The following is a 17,947-nucleotide window of genomic DNA, read 5'->3' on the forward strand; positions in this document are numbered from 1 at the left end:
AGGTTTTGTTCCTTTTTATTGCAGCCTTAGGTCCTTTTTAAAAAGAATTAAAAAAAATTTTTTTAAGATTTTATTTATTTATTTGACAGAGAGAGATCACAAGTAGGCAGAAAGGCAGGCAGAGAGAGAGGGGGAAGCAGGCTCCCTACTGAGCAGAGAGCCCGAAGCGGGGCTCGATCCCAGGACCGTGAGATCATGACCCAAGCCGAAGGCAGAGGTTCAAACCACTGAGCCACACAGGTGCCCCATTTAAAAAAAAATTTAAAGATTTATTTAGAGGGACGCCTGGGTGGCTCAATTGGTTAAGTGGCTAACTTCAGCTCTGGCCATCATCCCAGGGTCCTGGGACAGAGCCCTATATCAGGCTCTCTGCTCAGCGGAGCCTGCTGCTTCTTCTGCCTGCTGCTCCCCCTGCTTGTGCCTTCTCTTTCTCTCTGTCAAATAAATAAATGAAATCTTTAAAAAAAAAAAAAAAAAAAGATGTACTTAGAAAGAGTGCAGGGGGATGGGCAGAGTGAGACAGAGAGAGAATCTCAAGCCGACTCCGTGCCAAGCGTGATGATCGCTGCAGAGCTCAATCTCATGACCCTGAGATCATGACCTGAGCTGACATCAAGAACCGTACACTTAGCTGACTGAGCCACCCAGGTGCCCCTGGGTCCTTTTTGGTGTCATTCAATCTAGTCCCCCATTTCTTAGGCAAGTAAAGTAAGGCTCAGAGAGAGCTAGTGAGCCATCCATGCTTGCACAGCAAGTCAGTTGAAGACCAAGGTGGAACCAGGGTACCGACAGCTGGCCTGAAATTCTTTCTACTCTCAGGAGAGAGAACAGGCTTGGGGGCTGCAGGCAGCATGGTCCTGGACAGTGAGGGTGGTGGTCATGTGAGGGAAGTATAGGAACGAGGGTCAGTTCTGTGCCCGAGATGTCACAATGAGAGAGGAGCCTGGAGGTGTCAGTATCATGCTCCTGCTCCATTAGCAAGGGCTCACTGCATCCCAGGCCCAACCCCTTGCAGGCCCTTCCATGTATAAAATAGGGGGCTATAAAAGTTCAGGGCAGGGGCCAGGAATTTGGACAGAAAATGGAACTTTGGACCGAGGGGTGCCCTTGAACAACAGGCTTAGAGGTGAGGGCTTTCTCTTATCCTAGAGCCAGGAGGAGGTCCCAGCTAGGGATTTCTTAGGAACTTGGCTGGTATTAGCAGCCCTGGAGGTTGCTTGGAGAAATCGATCAATCCTAAGTAATGTCATTAGCCCTGGCAGGAAGGGGAGGTATCCTAGGGAGGCTGGGGAGAGTCTGGTCTCTGGGAGCATGTCTGACTGCTCAGTGACTGAACAGCACACCTCTGTTTGCAGAACTTCCAGGCCCCCACAGGAATCCAGTCCGGAAGGTCCCCAGTGCCCCCCCCCCTCTTGTGGCTGGTCACTGGGGACATGGACATAACTCAGGCCATTCCATGGGGAAGGCAGGCCTGTCAGCCGTGTTTGCCCAGGGTGCCTGGGGAAGACTGAGGGATACTCAGGACTATGGGAAGCTGGGAAGCCCTCTAACCAAACCTGGAGCTCAGGGCAGACTCCCTGGAGAAGGTTAACATCTGAGCTGAGACTCAAAGTGTGGGGAGGTGTTCATTAGCAGAAGGAACAGCTAGTTCTGGAAGGTGAAGCTAGGAGAGTCAGAGGCAGGTCCTGGCCATTTGCCTGTGAAAGAGCTCACTCTGGCCACAGGGCAGGCCTTAGACTGGTAGGGTGTGGCCCCCGTAGGAGGCCAGAGGATTTCCTATCGAGCGGAGGTATGAGACTCGGGCCGGACCAGTGGCCAAGGGGCTCATGAGAAGAGACTATGAGGGATGTTAGAAAAAGGTCGAGGTGGTAAGGAGGTCAGTGTGGCCTGTGCTGGGTCTATAGGGCCTGGGGGACACCCCTGGAGGCAGCTAGGAGTCACTGGCTATCCCAGTCAGGAGGGAACGATTGAGTTGGCTTGTCCACACCTGGTAACTGAAGCCCCGGGAGTGGACGAAAAGGTCCCAGGAGAACATGCAGAGGAGAGAGAGGAGGCTTGCCTCCCCAGAATGCCCCAGCCATGAAGAACAGTGTGAACACTTACAGGGCCGGGGAGGGGAGGCGATTCTGAGAGCCACGATCAGCTGAGCCCTGGGCTGAGGCCTAGTGCAGGCAGTTCTGCTTCCCTAACCTGAAGTGGAATTTCCATTCCTGTGCCTTGTAAGGCTCAGTGTGGTGGGTGGGGCAGGGGAGGGCCGAGGACATGTGGGAATCATTGCTGGGCTCTGGTAGTCCTGGGAGAGGCAGTTGAGAACAGGGGAGCTTAGGTGTGGGCTCCTGTTCACGGAATGCCCTGATCATGGTACCTGCTGTACCTTGGTCCCTGCAGCCATTTGCCCTCCTGGCACTCCCCCCCCCTGTAATCTGGTCTCCTGTAGGAGTCCTGGCAAAGGCCATTAACCATTTTACAGATTGAGAAACCAAGCATCAGGGAAGAATCCCGGAGGCCCCAGCCACAGAGCAAAGGTGAGATAGATGTGATTGATCTGACCGGTAGAGGCCTCGTCTTGGGGTAAGATTTGGCCTTCTACCCCTTCTGCAAGGCTGCAAATGTGGGAGTACATTTGTGAACACACACTCCTTCCGGAGCTGAGAGCAACCCCCCCATGGCCCCTCCCCGTCCCCAACCCCATGGGACCTAAGTCCCCAAACTGCAGCCGCACACCATCCATACTGCCCTTATGTGCTGGGCTGGTCTTGGCTCCCAGAGCCCCAGGCCGCTGCACTGTGGTCCACAGGCCTCCCCCGGGAGCCACGGGCCCAGAGGCTACATCACACAATTCCCAGCAATAAGGAGGCTCCGAGTCAGTCAGTCGATATTCCCAGCAAAGCCCTAATGCATTCCCCACCCCCTTTGCCAAGCTGAGGCTGTAATCCCAGTGCTGAGGTGAGCATTTGGTGGAGGGCGGGTTGGGGGGATGAGGGTAGGTAGAGGCCCTGAGTGAGGCCAAGGTGGAAGTAGTGGGTGGGCCTGAGGCCCAGCCTGCCCCTCTGGTGAGGCCCCTGGGGCACTTAGAGACAGGCCTCAGCCGCTGGCTGCCTCCTGGAAGTGTATCCTGATCCTCCGTGCAAAATGCTAAGTGCCTACAACCTGCCTTTCTTCTCTCCAGAATACCAGCTCATGAGCCGCTGTGGCCAGCCCGGAGGCTGCCAGGGTCAGCGGACTGCCCCCATCAAGGGCTGGGCAGTAAGTTCTAGGCTTTGTGGGCCCTTCAGTCTCTGTCACAACCACTGCCCTCTAGAGTTTCTGTTGCAGCAGCCATAGACAATATGTAAACGAATGATGTGGCGCAGCCAATAAAGCTTTATTTATGGACACTGAAACTTGACTCTCCCATAATTTTCATGTGTCACAAAATATTCTTGTTTTGATTCTTTTTTTATTTTTTATTTTTTTGCCCCTGAACTATAGAAATAGAGAAAAGTCACTCTTAGAATGTAGGCTATACAAAAACAGTCCGCCGCTCAGATCTGGTGCCTGAGTTACATTTTACCAACTCCCAGGTTAGAGCAAGGCCCCTGGAGCCAGACTGACAGGCTCTACTGTGTGACCTTTGGCAAATGGCTAAACCTCTCTGCACTTCAGATTTCCCATCTGGAGAATGGGGATGATAATGACGATATGTGGGGAACGTAAAATGGTGCGCTGCTTTGCTGTTTTTATGAAAACGACTCTTGGCCGTTCTTCAGAAGGTTAAACATGAAGTTGCCGTATGACCTGGCACTTCTGTTCCAAAGCATGTGCACGCAAGAGAGGAAAGCATGCTCACACGATAACTTGTTCATTAGCGGTGTTATTCCTGACAGCTTGAAAGTGGTAACAGCCTAGAGGTCTCACAGCCGATGAATGGGTAAAATGGTCTGTCCGTTCAACTGAGTGTCCTGCAGCCCCTGAGGAGGAAGGCAGCACTGACTCCCGCTACGACAGGGTGAGCCTCGAGAACCATTAAATGAACGAAGCCAGACACAAAGGGCTGCTACTGTATGACTGCAATGACAGGAGGAGTCCAGAAATGGCAAATCCATAGATGCGGAAAGTACATTAATGGTCTGGGGGAAAAGAAGAGGGGCTATGGAGAGGGGGAGGGGCGGTGAGTGCTAGTGGGTCTGGCTGTTTTGTTGGGATGAGGAAGATGCTTTGGAATTGGTGGTGATGGTTGTATAACTTTGTGACTACACAAAAAACAATATGCTAAATACTGAATTGTACCCTTTAAAAGGGTGAATTTTTTGGCTTCTGAATTTGATCTTGATAAAAAGCTAATTCTTCCCAAGGTCACTAGAAGAGTTAGTGCAAGTGAGAGGCTTTGTCTGTCCCTCACTGGCCCTGTGGGGCCCTGAAGGCATCAGTGTGCCTGTTGCGTTCACATTGTTCACATAGTCCCCAAGACCGAGGACAGGACCCCATACATACCATGTGGCTCTAGTCTCTGGAGTCCCACGGACCCAGGGTTGAGTCCTGGCTCCTTGGGAAAATCACTGGGCTTCTCTGAGCCCCAGGCCCCTCGTCAGGGTGTGTGAGGCACCAGAGCCAGAGGCCATGTGGCCGAGGCTAGCCTCGAGTGGCAGAGCCCCCAGCAGGCATCTCCAGGGTGCCAAGCAGGGCCGGGCCAGTTGCTGCTGGTGGCAGCGACTCAAACCTCAAGACAACTCTCCTTGTTCCCGCAACCACAACAGGATTCTCTGAACCCAAAGCCGTGAGCACTGTGGACCAGAGCAGATTCTCGGACTGGCCCCAGCCCGGTACTGGCCTGCTTGCCGGGCACCGTCCCTTTCTCTCCCCGAGCCTCAGTTTGTCCAGTTATCCATCGGCTCCGGGACACAACACCTGCCACAGGAGGCATACCGGGGTCACTCCATGCCTGGCCTATTTTCGACCAAGTACATCGGAGGTCGTGACTGAGAAAATAAAGCTGAGGATGGCTGAGGGCTTTGGGAAGGGGTCGAGGAAGGGGGCCTGGGAAAGCGTGATTGAGGAAAGAACATTTGAGCAAAGACCTAAGGAGAGGAGGGGAATGATGGCGCCCTGTGGAGCTCGAAGGGAAAGGCATTCTGGGCGCAGGAAGGAGAGACAGGTGCGGGGCAGGTGCAGCTGGGAGTGACTGGGTCTGGGGTGAGGGGCGGGAGACCAGCCCAGGGGTGCTGCCAGTGTGCGGGCCTCCAGCTGTATAGGCCTCACGGCAGGGCCCTGGGCGGGGACTGGTACCTAACCGCGTGGCAGCGATTTGGGCTGTCTGGTGCCAAGACCCTGCACCTCCCCTTCCTCACAGGCCTGTGCTTCCTCCCACAGGAGCCGCCAGGGGCCTCCATGGGCGCCTGAGGGCCGGGCGCCGGGGCGGCAGGCAAGAGCATGGTGAGACACCAGCCGCTCCAGTACTATGAGCCCCAGCTGTGCCTCTCCTGCCTCACGGGCATCTACGGCTGCCGCTGGAAGCGCTACCAGCGGTCCCACGATGACACCACGCCGGTAAGCTGCCCTGGGATCAGGCAGGGGACCTGGGGCACCGCAGTGCCTGGGGGAAGGCTCTCAGCTCTGTCACTCTGCCATGGGACTCCGGACAAGTCAATGCCTCTCTGGGTTTCAATCTTTCCTTCTTTAAAATAGGCCCATGGTCATTTCAGAATCTACCTGACTAGGCAGGCAGGGAAGTAGGCCATCCTGTCCCAGATGGAGCCAGTGAACTCTCCCCTGACACCCAGGACCTGGGCTGCTCCTGAGGTCTGGGCAGAAAGGGGTGCACCTAGGAGGGACACTCCAAGAGGAAGGGCTCTCGCCCCCACCAGCCCCCTGCCAAGGTGAGCAGAAGTTTTCAGCTTCCTGGCAGCTAGGCAGGTGGGCAGGCGGGTGGCTGGAGGGGAGGGTGAGGAGGTAGGCCAGGCCATCCTGGAACCTGGGAGCTGGCGGGGCCATGGGCTGGCACCAGGGCACCGTCACCTGAGCCACAGGCCTGTCCGAGCTGGCAGCCGGCACCCCAGGCCAGACCCTCAGCTGAGCTGACGCTTCCGTCCCTGGGGCACTGTTAGCCGCGGGATCTAGTTTCTTCCCTGAAGGAACCCAACTCCTTCAAGAGGGAAGGGAGGGAGATAAATAGTATTTATCTAAAAGATTTGCTGCCTGGAAAACAGCTCTCCTCCTCTCTGCTGCTTGTCTAAACAAAGAACCCAGGGTCCAAATTTAGCCAGCCTTAAAACAGGCTGGAGTGGCCAACGGTGTGGGTGACCCAGCTGAGGTCAGCAGCCAAGAATCACTGGGGAGGGGGGCTCTCTGGATTGGGGGAGCATGGGGAAGCTAGTCTACCTTCCTGCCTTCCTTTTCTGCCTGTGCTGGGGACCAACAGAGCCCTGGCCTGAGTCAGGAGCCTGGGTTCACAGTCCCCAAAGGGTAAGAAGCAAGTGCTACCTGGTGAGCACACAGTCTGACATTACCACGTCCCCACTCCCAGCCCAGAGAAGAGGACATGCCAAACAGAGGCAAGGGCCTGCTCCAGGCCACTGGAGAGGTCCCAGGGACAGGGGCCAGCAGGAGGTCCTCCCTGAGTCAGGAAAGGCAGGAGTTCAGTGGGCGGCTGGCCCCAGGTGTCTGTGCTGGGTACAGTGCTGAGCTCTGATGCAGCCCCTCTCGCTTCTCCCACCAAGCCCTGGAGCTAGGTGTCATCGCCACCGTTGTGCACAGGGAAGCAGAAGCCAGGGATGCCAGTGAGGGGGCAGAGCTGTGATCTGGACCTGGGGCAGTGACGCGTAGGGAGGAGGACGGCTGAGCTCCCCAGCAGTGAGCAACTTGGCTGTCGTCCTCATCAGAGTAGCTGCTGGGGGAAGGCAGAGCCCCCAGGACATCTCGCAGCCCTCTGTGGGCCCAGGGCAGGCCTATCCAGGCTTCAGAGTCAGGAAGTGATAGGTCCTTGCTGCGGCCTGCACGGGGCCCAGGGTGGAGGAAGTGGTTGGCTGAGGCCGGTTTTGAGCTGACTGGGAGCCCAAGCAGGGCTGTGTCTGCAAATGCCAGCACCTGGGGTGCCAGGGATGGAGCAAGTGTGGGAGGGGCTACAGGAGGCCCCAGGCCAGCTTGGCTGCGAGGAGGTTTTGTGGCAGCTCTGGGGGTCAGGGCCTCTGCCGACTGGGGTGAGCTCCCCTCAGGCGACCCTCCGAAGCTCCCAGCTGAGATGAGCCTCCTCCTCCTTCCCTGTCATCCACCTCATTCCGCTTCCCCGCCCACTTCCTGGGTTCCAGCTTCAGGCTGCTCATCCTCTCTCTCTCTCTCTCTCCCATCCTCTTTCTTCCCAGTCCCTCCTTAGATGCCCGGGTGGAGACCATGATGGGGGCTGGGCTCTCTGGCCCGACACAGGGAGGGGAATAGTGACCCGGTGTTTCAGAGTCGGGGCTGGGGCTGAGCAGGTGTTCCGTAAGCTTTGCTGAACTGACAGGCCCGGGAGTGAGCTCTGGGGGCACAGGCTGGGTGTGAAGGGGCATTGCCAAGGCAGTGGAGGAAAGGCCCCCAGAAGGGGCAGGGGCTCCACCTTTGCCTATGCCTCTTCTCATCCCCCCCTTCCCTTGGTGAAGACCTTGCTGACCCCTCTCCTCCCCCTGCCCAGGCACTGCCTCCCCTCAAGTCCTCTTGAGGGAGCCTCCCTAGCACCTCCCAACTCAGACAAGCCCTGAATCAATTTATTCTGTGAAGCCAGACCTCTCTGATCCCCATCTGTGAAATGGGGCGACAGACTGGTGGTGAGTCACAGGAGCCTTTCATCATGGCCCTGCTCAGGCTGGGAAATAAAGCCCAAGAGTAACAGTTAACATTTATTGAGTACCTATTGTATGCAGGGGTGCAAGAGCTTACATGAGTTGCCCTGTTTGTTCTCTGCTGTAGGGTGGGTTTTACTGTGATGCTGATGGAGAATTTGAGGCTTCAAGCCACGTCACACCTGGAGTCCAGGATAGATTTATGAGAGGAACCACAGGAAGATGAAGTCTGGAGGGGAGGACACGCAGGTTTTGCGTATGTGATTAAGTGAGAACTTTCCAGAAGGGGAAAAAGGAGGGGCAGGAGGAGGATTTGGGAAGTTGCCAAAGGGAGGAAGAGCATGGGACCAGGAGCCCTACAAGTGGGGCAAGAGTGGGCATGGCTTGAATGCCAGACTGGGAGCCCTCCAAGGTTCTGGGATGAACAGGGGCCCCTCCCTACTGGAATGGACCATGGGGGCAGTCTCCTTCCTGTCCCCCCAGCCCTATGCAGTCCCACCTCTCCCGAGCCTTTGCTCTCACTGTCCCCCAGCCCCAGGACACACACTGGACACATAAGGGAACAGGAAACTGAGGACCCAATGGGAGAGGTGAAATGCCCTCTTCTGCCCCCAGCCCCTAGGGAGCGGAGGAGCCGGCAGCAGGAGGCTGGCTCACTCGACAGCTAGGAAGGGGAAGTGAAGCTTTTTATAACTGGAGATAATTAATTGGTTGTTGTCTGTGACTCATTACTCTAATACTGCCAATTAAGGACCGGGTAGGACAGAAGACAGTTCTCAGGCTGTCCCCCAGGGCTCCGTGAAGACTGCGTGTCTCGGGGAGACAGCACAGTGTCCAAACCAGCTTCTCATGTAGTGAGGGGCATTCAGGTCAATCACCTGGGGAAGCTTCCCAGCCCAAGATGAGGAAGGAGACGGACATCAGCTGTCATCTCTCTTGTATTTCTGTAGTGCATTTGCCTTTCGAAGGCTGTTTTAAGCTCGTTTGACCCCTCTGTCTCCCAGAGAGGGCTCCAGGAAGAACAAGTGATCTGTTCAAGCCACAGGGTTGGAGGCCAGGCATGTGTGGCCCTCTGCTTGCCTCCCCAGGCCTGTGCTCCCCCACCTTGGGCTCCACACCAGCAATCTTGTCTGGGACGCACCAATTCCAATTCCTATTTCCTCAACAAGAACCAACACAGCCAGGCCACCCAGCGTGCTCACGGCTGAGGCCCAGGAAAACCCCAGACAGGAGAGCTGGCCTGAGCTGCTGTCTGAGAGTTAGTCCTGTCTAGCCAGATGGGGAAGTGTTCGAGGCACGGGGTGCTGTGGGTGCCAGAGCTTCTTGTGCTTGGGAACTGAGAGCAATCTGGCCTCCGTGTGGCTCTGTCTGAGGAGGGAGGTCGTTGCTAGGCACTAGGTGGTGGCAGCCTGAGGCTGTGCTGGGGAGCCTGCTCCCCATCCCAGGCAGAGGGATCACAGCTAGACTCAGGCTGGGCGAGGACCAGTCTGGTTCTGTTGTGGCGAGTGCGCGGAGACGCTGGAGGGGAGGTAAAGGAGCAGGGAGCCAGACAGCGGGGCTGAGGCCTCACCTGGGGGAGGCATATGCAGCATGCTCCTGGCAAAGGGAGGGATTTTAGAGATGCTTGGAAGGTGTAATCAAAAAGCTATCTGTGGAAGAGATTGAGGGAGTCCTGTGTGATGCCTCCCATCGCCTGATTTCTAGTCTAGCCGGGTGAGGCTATTCCAGAGACCAGAGATGGAAATGGGAAAGCATGCTGTTTCCCCGGGGCAGGTGGGGGGAGGCAGGAGGGGAGAGTGGTCCCCACAGAGTCCAGAAACAGAGTCCAGGACACAACAAAGTCTCCCCACCCCCAGTGGCCTAGCTCCTTTGACCAGAGCCCCTGCAGCCACTCAGGAAGACCCCTGCTGGGGGAAGTCCATCATTTCCCCCCCATACCCAACCCCTCCCAGGATGGCCTCACCTCTTCATGGCACTGGGCCTGTACTCAGGCTGCCCTGTCGCTTGCAGTGCCCCTTCTCTCTTTACCTTGCGTGGCTCGTGGCAAATGTCTACTCCTCTAAGAGTTATCTCCTTAAACATAAAAAGAACCAGGCCCACTTCCCTGAGCTCTTGTAGCACCTCCGGCCTGGGCTGCCCCCATAGACTGTGACTTTCTGTGTGTCCTAAAGGACTCAGTGTTGTGGGAGCAGGGCCCAGGTCTTGGGGCAGAGCCTCAGGATGACGGAGCTGGGGAGTGGAAGAGTAGTGAGGAAGCCAGTTAGGGACCAGGCCTGCCGTCCTGCTGACTGCACCCAGGACAAGGCCTCTGATGAGCTCTTGGGGATTGGGTGGTCTGGGAGGGGACGAGCATACACTTGTAGACAGGTGCATACTGCCTTCTGGTGCTCCTGGCTGTGGTTGGCAGATGAGGGTGTGGGTTTCACTGTGGGACCTCCCAGGCCACCCTGGGAGCAGAGACTGGACCCTGCTGGCAGTGTGCAGGAGCCCCCGGGGTGGAGACTTCCCCAGCTGGGTCCCCACCTCTTTGTCCTAGCCCTACCAGGTGGACCTCCAGGGGAGAGTGTGTCCTACTCGGGAATACAAGGTGGGCTCCCTGGATAAAGCCGCCTTTGCCATAGGCTCCAGGGTGTCACTGCAGTCAGCTGAAAGTACTTGGGCATCCCTGGCCAGGGACCTGTGGCCTGAACTCCACCCTGCTTCCATCAGCGACTTAGTGTGGGACTCTAGGCCAGGTCAGACCCTCTCTGGGCCTCAGCTTTCTTATGGGTTAGATGGAGGTGCAGAGTCATATGCCCCAAGGGGGTACCAGTGCTCCCTCACATCTTGTACAAGGGAGACCGCTGTCCCAACCTTGGTGAAAGCGTGTTCACCCTATAAACTTCCCTGTTCCCTTTTCTGGTGCTTTGGCGAAAAGGTGCCCAGCAGGTCAGAGGGGTGCCTTCTGATCCCTAAATCCCTAAAATGGGGATTTAAAAAAATAAAATAGGGGCACCTGGGTGGCTCAGTGGGTTAAAGCCTCTGCCTTCAGCTCAGGTCATGATCCCAGGGTCCTGGGATCGAGCCCCACATCAGGCTCTCTGCAGGGAGCCTGCTTCCTCCTTTCTCTGACTGCATCTCTGCCTACTTGTGATCTCTGTCTGTCAAATAAATAAATAAAATCTTTAAAAAATAATAATAATAATATAATAAAACAAATAGAGTGGGGATAAGACCTTGTGTCATCCTCCTTATTGCAGCAATAAAGCCACACCCGTCTTGGCCTTCAGGAACCCCGACACTCCACCCAGCTCCTCCCCGGCCAGTGCCCGGGGTGCCCGGCAGTGTGGCGGCATGGCCGTGTGCACTCCAGGGGAAGCGGCTAACATTCTGTGACCATCTTGAGTGTCTGCTTAGGGAGCCCAAGCAGGGTGGGAGATGATAGGGGGCGCTGGCACCCGGCACTCTGCCACCCTAGCAGGGCCCTCTAAGAGCCTGGGGTAACCCCTCCTCAGGTCCCCCAGCCCTCCCACTCCCATCTCCCTGTGGGCTGGTGTGTGCGGGGAGGCGGGATGCTGCAGGCCAGGCCTGGTTCCATCGTCCCGCCTAATGAGCCGCTCTCAGCAGTCCCCAGCAGAAGCAAGGGCAGTCAGAGGCCTAATTGCCTGGCTCTCGGTAGCCCAGAAAAATCAATCCGGCCTCTTAGGCTGTCAGGAGCTGGCTGTGGGTGGGGACTCTAATCCCTTTCCCTGCTTTGGCCCTAATGCTATAAACCTCCCCAGGCCACCCACTCCCCCCCAGATCTCCTGGGTCAGGGCCAGAGTAATCCTGCCAGGGCCTTCCACACCCTTCCCACCTGACATCTCCCAGGCTTTTCTGGTACATCAGTCCTCCTATTTGGCACGTGGCATGGGTGAAACAGGAGGATGACTGGAAGAGCTGGCATGCCCGAGACCTAGCCTGCAAGAGGGCAGACTCCATGGGTAGGCACCCCTCAACCTCTCTCTTGGCTCTGCAGGGCCATGTGGTGCCGAGGACCTGAAATCAGAGTGGGGACCCCAGCGGAGGCACAGGGTGCAGAGCTCAGCCAGGCAGCACCCACCCATGGGGAACGGGCTGCTCTGGGACAGACTAGAAAGCCTAGAAGCAGCGCGCGCACATCATGAGCACGGAAATGATGCCAGACTTCACAGACCGTGCAGGGACAGCTGAGGCATCCATTTGGTGGAAGTAAAATTAGATCCCTGCCTCTTACCTCACACCCAAATACATTCCAGATGGATTAAATTGTTTTTTTTTTTTTTTCTATTTTTAAACTCCTCTTTTCTATTTAGGAAGTACACATTTGTTGAAGAAATTCAAACGACTTGGAAAGATGTAAAGTAGAAGGAATTCTAATCTTAACACTTGAGAGAAATGGCTTTCCAGCCTCTCTCTGTGTGTGCACGCATACGTCCACGTGGAGCCGTAGACAGAGGCGGACAGAGAGCTGGGCAGATTACAGATTTGAATGTAAACAACGAAGCCAAGAAATTACCAGTATAAAATACAAGTCAGATATATAGACTTAAGCTACCTTTCTTTCTTTCTTTCTTTTTTAAGATTTTATTTATTTATTTGACACAGAGAGAGAGGCAGAGCAGCAAGCAGAGATAGAGGAGGAAGTAGGCTCCCTGCTGAGCAGAGAGCCTGATGCGGGCCTGGATCCCAGGACCCTGAGGCTATGACCTGAGCTAAAGGCAGAGGCTTAACCCACTGAGCCACCCAGGCACCCCAGAGCTACCTTTCTTAAACACAATACCAAAGACAAAACCTATAATAAATTTTATTTATTTAATGTGTTGTGCATGTGTTGTGAGAGAGCACAAGTGGGGGAGGAGGGGCAGAGGGACAAGCAGACTCCACTGAGCATGGAGCCCCATGCAGGGATCAATCCCCGGACCCTGAGATCATGATCTGAGCTGAAGTTAGACACTTAACTGACTGAGCCACCCAGGCACCCCCAAAATTTAAATTTTTATGCAAAAGTCATAATAAAGTCAGGGCGCCTGGATGACTCAGTCGTTAAGTGTGTGCCTTTGATTCAGGTCATGATCCCAGGGTCCTGGGATCAAGCCCTGCATTGGGCTCCCTGCTCAGTGAGAAGCTTGCTTCTCCTTCTCCCACTCTCCCTGCTTGTGTTCCCTCTCTCGCTGTCTCTCTGTGTCAAATAAATAAATAAAATCTTTTTTTTTTTAAATAATAAAGTAAAATGATCAAATAAGAGAAAATATACAGTATAGATGCAAGCAAATACTCTGACATAGAGAAAGCTTTTATATGCCCATAGGAAAGGAAGCCAGTTCCCCCAAATAAAAGCTGCTGAGCTCTGCGCCATCATACTTCTACTCCCTCCCTCTGCCCCAATCCAGGCCCCCTGACCTGTCATCTCAGCAAGCCCTTTCCGTCCAAATTTATTGCAGGCATCTCCTCCTCCAGGAAGCCCTCCAGACTGTACCCCCTCCTGTAATTGGCTGTCTCCTGAGCAGTCCTATTCTCCACACCAGTTCCTAGGACTGGAGCTGCCTGCTGTCTGCTCGGTCATCTGTGGGGGTTGCTCCAATGGGATTCCAGACCTCATTCACCTCCCACTGCGCAGGCAGGGCTCAGCACGTGTGTCTAGGGTGACTAGAAGAGAGTGGTGGCAAGGACACAGATGCTGGGATTTGGTTTAGTATGGAGTGTGAGGTAGGGGTCTAAATTTTTAACAAATGGATGTCCAGAGGTCCCAACACCATCTGTTAAATGCGCCATCCTTTCCGTACTGATTTACCATGTCTTGATCTTGTGTCCTTGCTTCCAGGCTATTCCCCTTCTTCAGGTCTCAGTTTCTCCATTTCAGAATGGGGTCTGTAGAGGATGAGGCGAAATGGTCTCTGAACACTTTTCTAACTGAAATTCCAGGGTTCCTGGCCTATGACTCACTTGGTGAACTTGGGCCAGGCCTTACCCCTCTGAGCCAACTTCCTCCTTGGTCAGACAGGATAATTACCTGTCCTACTTACCATTGCTCTGGGATAGTTGGAGATGCTGAAGGCACTCAGACCTGGGTGTGAATTCTGGCTTCACTCTTAGGGTTGCCCTTTGTGGCCTTGGGCAAGTCACCTCCCCTCTCCAAGCCCTGCTTTCCTCCAGCTCTAGCGCCTGCTTTGCAGAGCTGAGAGAAGAGAGGATGAAAGGAGATGGAGCAGGCGGGGGTGTCTCAGGAGCACCCTGCCCCCACCCTGTGAAGAGCTCACGCAGGGCTCTGTCCTCCCACAGCTGGCACTGTGGGGCTGGGAGTGGGCACGGGGCATCCGTGCACCCCGCCGACCCTGGCACCCATCCTAGGCTGGGGGCAGGTGAGCTACTGGCTATCCTCAGCAGCTGGAAAAAATCTGGTGTAGGGCAGGGGGGGTAGCGGGGGGGTGGTAGTCTTGATCACTGTCTTCACGTAATTAAAGGGCTGTCAGATGTGAAATGATAATTAAAGGAACAACCATGGATTTGGCAACTTACAGCTTACATCTGTAATCACATGCGGGCCTGGCAGCCCTCCCATGACGTGGAGGTGATGTCATCCCCATGAACAGAGGAGGAAGCTGAGGCTTGATCCTAAGCTGGTGGCACACAGCCCCGAGGCTTGTGGGGAGGAGGGCTGAGAAGTACAGTCCAGTGGCTCTTGCTTGCATTCCCCCCACCCCCTGGTCATCTGACCCCAATATTTCTTGCCCCTTGGCTGGACTTGTTCTGTGTGGTATCGGAGAGCCAGCTTCAGGGAGGCCGTGGAGGGGGCAGAGGTCAGTGGCACCTCAGGGAGGGACACAGGGACATGCAGGTCCTTGCGGGTCTGTGCTACCTTGCCAACCTGCTGTCCTCATTTTACGGTGCAGGCAGCTGGTGCTCAAGAGAATAAACACATGTCTTCTCCTGGTGGCCAGTCTGGGGTCCGAAACCAGTGTTGCTGGGCTCCCAGCGGCAGCGTGTCCCTATCCGGCTGCTGTCTCTGAAGGAAGGACGTTCAGTTCAGAGGGAGAGCACCCACCCTTGGAGCTGCAGGAAGAGACACAGGGCGGGCACCTCTCCTGGAGGCTCAGAGGCAGTCTCTGCCCAGGGAAAGGGGGGTGGGTGGTGACAGCTGGGAAACAAGAGGCCAGCACCCAGTGCTGGCTCTGCCGTCCTGTGACACTGAAGTCTGTGGGCAAGCCAAGGCTGGCTTCTGGACCCTGGGTGGTGGGGAGTTGGGGGTGGTTGAGGGGGTGCATCCTGGCTTGGGGCTGCAGCGTGGGGCCAGCAGGGGCCTGAGGTGAGCAGCAAGCTGCAGGGCCTGGGCCCACACTTCCTGTGCAGGGGATGTGGCTGCAGCCCAGGCTTTGTGGCTACGTGAGACCCTGCTGCTTACAAGCTCTTTCAGCATGGCACGTTTTTCTCTGAAGGCAGAAGGCTCTGGGGTGGGCGGGACAGACACGGAGAGGGGTGAGGAGAAGACGTGACCATCAGCAGGAGACAGCGAGGAGGAGAAGGGGCCTCTGGGAAATTGGCACACTGTGGCTTGGTGCGAGATAGAGGGACTGGCCTTCTTGGAGGGGAGCGGGGGACAAGCATGGGAGGAGATGAGGCAGGGGGCATGGGGCTGGATGCCCTGGCCTCTGGGGCTGGGGCCTCTGTGGTTCTCTCTCCCATTGCTGCTGGCTCAGGGATAGAGCAGCCTAGTGAGCTCACAGCCAGGGCCTGGCCCCTTCCCAGCTGCTCTCCTCTTCCCCTTGTGCCCGGTCAGTTCAGGGACTACCTGACCTTTGTTCTGCTCCGGCGGCTAGAAGGTTCTGAAGGAAGGCGGCTGCGTATCACAGGACCTCCTTCCCTTGGTTCCTGGAGGCCCGCGGCCTCAGCCTGAGGCTACGTCTGGGTTGGTGATGACCTTGTCCGCTACTGGCCCAAAGCCTCTCTGGGTCAGTCATGCTGGCACCCTCTTCTGTTCTTTACACAAGGTCCGAATGCCACCTGTGCTCTGTGGGCCCAGGTCACACAGACCTAGTTCAGCCATCCCTGCCCTAAAGGAGTCCACAGCCCAGGAATGGTGCCCTTTTATGTACCTCCCCTGTGCCACTGACATATACTCAATATCAGTCCTGCAAGGTAGGGGGTTATTTTCCCATTTTGCAGATGAAGAAACTGAGGCCCAGAGGGGTTCACTTGCCCAAGAGGCAGAGACTGGTCCATCTGCCTCCCGAGCCCAGGCTCTTTTCATCTCCAGATTTCAGAATAGGATTGAAGGCCAAGTTGGTGGGTACCGAGAGCCTGTGCAGAATTGCTCAGGAAAAGGTCTTCAAGGGCTGGAGGGATGGGGGCGCTCCCTGAAGGAGAAGGAATTTTGGCCCAGTGTGGAGCCCAGGGAGAGAGGAGCGAGGAATCGCAGTGACCCACACTGGGCAACTATACCAGGCAACAGTCCCAGCTGGCAAGGGTGGGTTTGGGGGGAGAGCTGTGCAGGGCTGGCTCTCAAAGGGGACCCGCAGAGGACTGCCTCCATCAGGATGCCTGGGTTCAATCCCACCTCCAGCTTCCCCTACTAGGTGACCTTGGGTATGTCGCTCAACCTCTGACTCCCCTCTACTCATGCGTATTTGAGCCTTGGTGAAATTAGCAAACGGCTGCCCTCCTGCAGGGCCATGTCCAGGGTCTGCTGGGAAAGGGCCATGATAAAAATACATACTGATGGTAAGCATCATGAGTGCCCCTTCTTAGTGATGGGGTCCACTGCTCGCTCAGCTGTATGTACTGGCCCTTCTCCAAGGCTTGGGGTCTTCATTTGCTCTTGGATGGGGATAAAAACCCACAGATAGAGACCCCTAAGCCCTGTGCAGACTGGGAGAGGTGAGGGAGGGCCAGCAGGTCCACCATCCCTCACAGCTGGCCGTGACCCCGGAGCGCGCTCCTCCCGGGAGGAGGCCCAGGCCTCTCTCCTGTCGTAGCCCCAACAAGGGATCTGTGCTGCTGTCTGGAGCCCCTTTGTTGGTGGAGCTGCTGCCCGCCTCTTCCTCCGCCAGTTCCTGGCCTTCCCTTCCCCTTTCTTCCAGCCCCTACCATCCAGATTTTTCCTCTGATTGTTCTTACAGTGACCTGCTACCTCCCCACTGGGATTGGGCCTCTCCATCCCCATCTATGGGCTCCTTGTGGCCTTGGAGCCCCCACCTCCCAGCTCCCAAGATTTTCATCTCTAGGTGGCCCCCACCCCCAGCTCATGCCTGGTTCTGGTAATGGGGTTCCTAGCTCCTTGTTGCTTAGGCCTGGCCCCCATCTCCTCCGTACCCTGGGTGTCTCACCCACCTGCCATCTCAAGTTTTCTCATCCGGGACCCTGTCCAGGCCCAGGGCAGGGCAGTTCCTCAGTCTTGCTCCGTCCTCCCTGCCCTGCTGTCAGGATATGGCCAAGTGGGACAGTGGTCCTGAGTGCAGAGGGCTCCTGTCTGCTGTGGGCCCCCCAACCTCTGTGGTCTCCCTGGCCATCTGTTGGAATTGCCCCCGGGTCCTGCATCGAACCTCACCCTAGGCCCCCTTCCCAGCCCCTGGAGTGGGTTCTCTAACCTGCCATGGTCCCTGAATTCAGGTTGCTTGCCTGGGATAGGACCCATCATCGGCTGAGGTTCACCCCTCACCCAGAGCCCCCTCAGAACCTTGTCTATGGACCACAGGTACAGCAGCCTTGCCCTTGCTGAGGTGGACGATCTCTGTGGACAGATGTCCCCCCCCACCGCTGGTGGCTGGGGCTGCACAGAAGCCCACGGGCCCCTCTGTGGGGGATGGGTGGTTAGCCCCCCGTGAAACCTCTCCTGGATGGGAGTCCTCATGCCGGAGTGGGAGAAAGGGTCTTTCTCAGCTATCGTTTCCTTATCAAATCTTTCTTACGCTCCCACCCCACCCTGGAAATGTGAAGACCACCCAGATCTCGAAGGCACTTACGGTGGAGCAGAGAAGACCCACAGAGGCAACTACAGAGCTGCAGGGTCTCTGCCCAAACAGACATGGGGGCCACGGTTCTGGAAACTCTGTGGAGAGGAGGTTCTCCCTGCTGGGACAGGGAAGGCTACAGGGAGGAGGAAGGTCGCCATGTGAACCAGAGAGGGCTTGCCTTCTAAATGGAGGATATGGCTTGTGCAG

General features: G+C 56.1%; 1 protein-coding gene across 7 annotated transcripts in view; it reads left to right on the plus strand.

Annotated features, from left to right (window-relative positions):
* The window catches only part of GDPD5 (glycerophosphodiester phosphodiesterase domain containing 5), an 83,092-nt gene that overhangs the window by 35,362 nt on the left and 29,783 nt on the right, over positions 1-17,947 (plus strand). For 5 of the 7 annotated variants that reach the window (XM_059188734.1, XM_059188764.1, XM_059188727.1 and 2 more), the window contains one exon: positions 5,350-5,526. In XM_059188734.1, the coding sequence (XP_059044717.1) occupies positions 5,410-5,526 (117 nt within the window). In that variant the 5' untranslated portion in view covers positions 5,350-5,409. Of the gene's footprint in view, positions 1-3,866; positions 3,989-5,349; positions 5,527-17,947 lie in introns of all 7 variants that reach the window. The other 2 variants (XM_059188747.1, XM_059188741.1) reach the window with 1 other exon arrangement.

The sequence above is a fragment of the Mustela lutreola genome, chromosome 1 (assembly GCF_030435805.1).
Source record: "Mustela lutreola isolate mMusLut2 chromosome 1, mMusLut2.pri, whole genome shotgun sequence".
NCBI classification, from domain to species: domain Eukaryota; kingdom Metazoa; phylum Chordata; class Mammalia; order Carnivora; family Mustelidae; genus Mustela; species Mustela lutreola.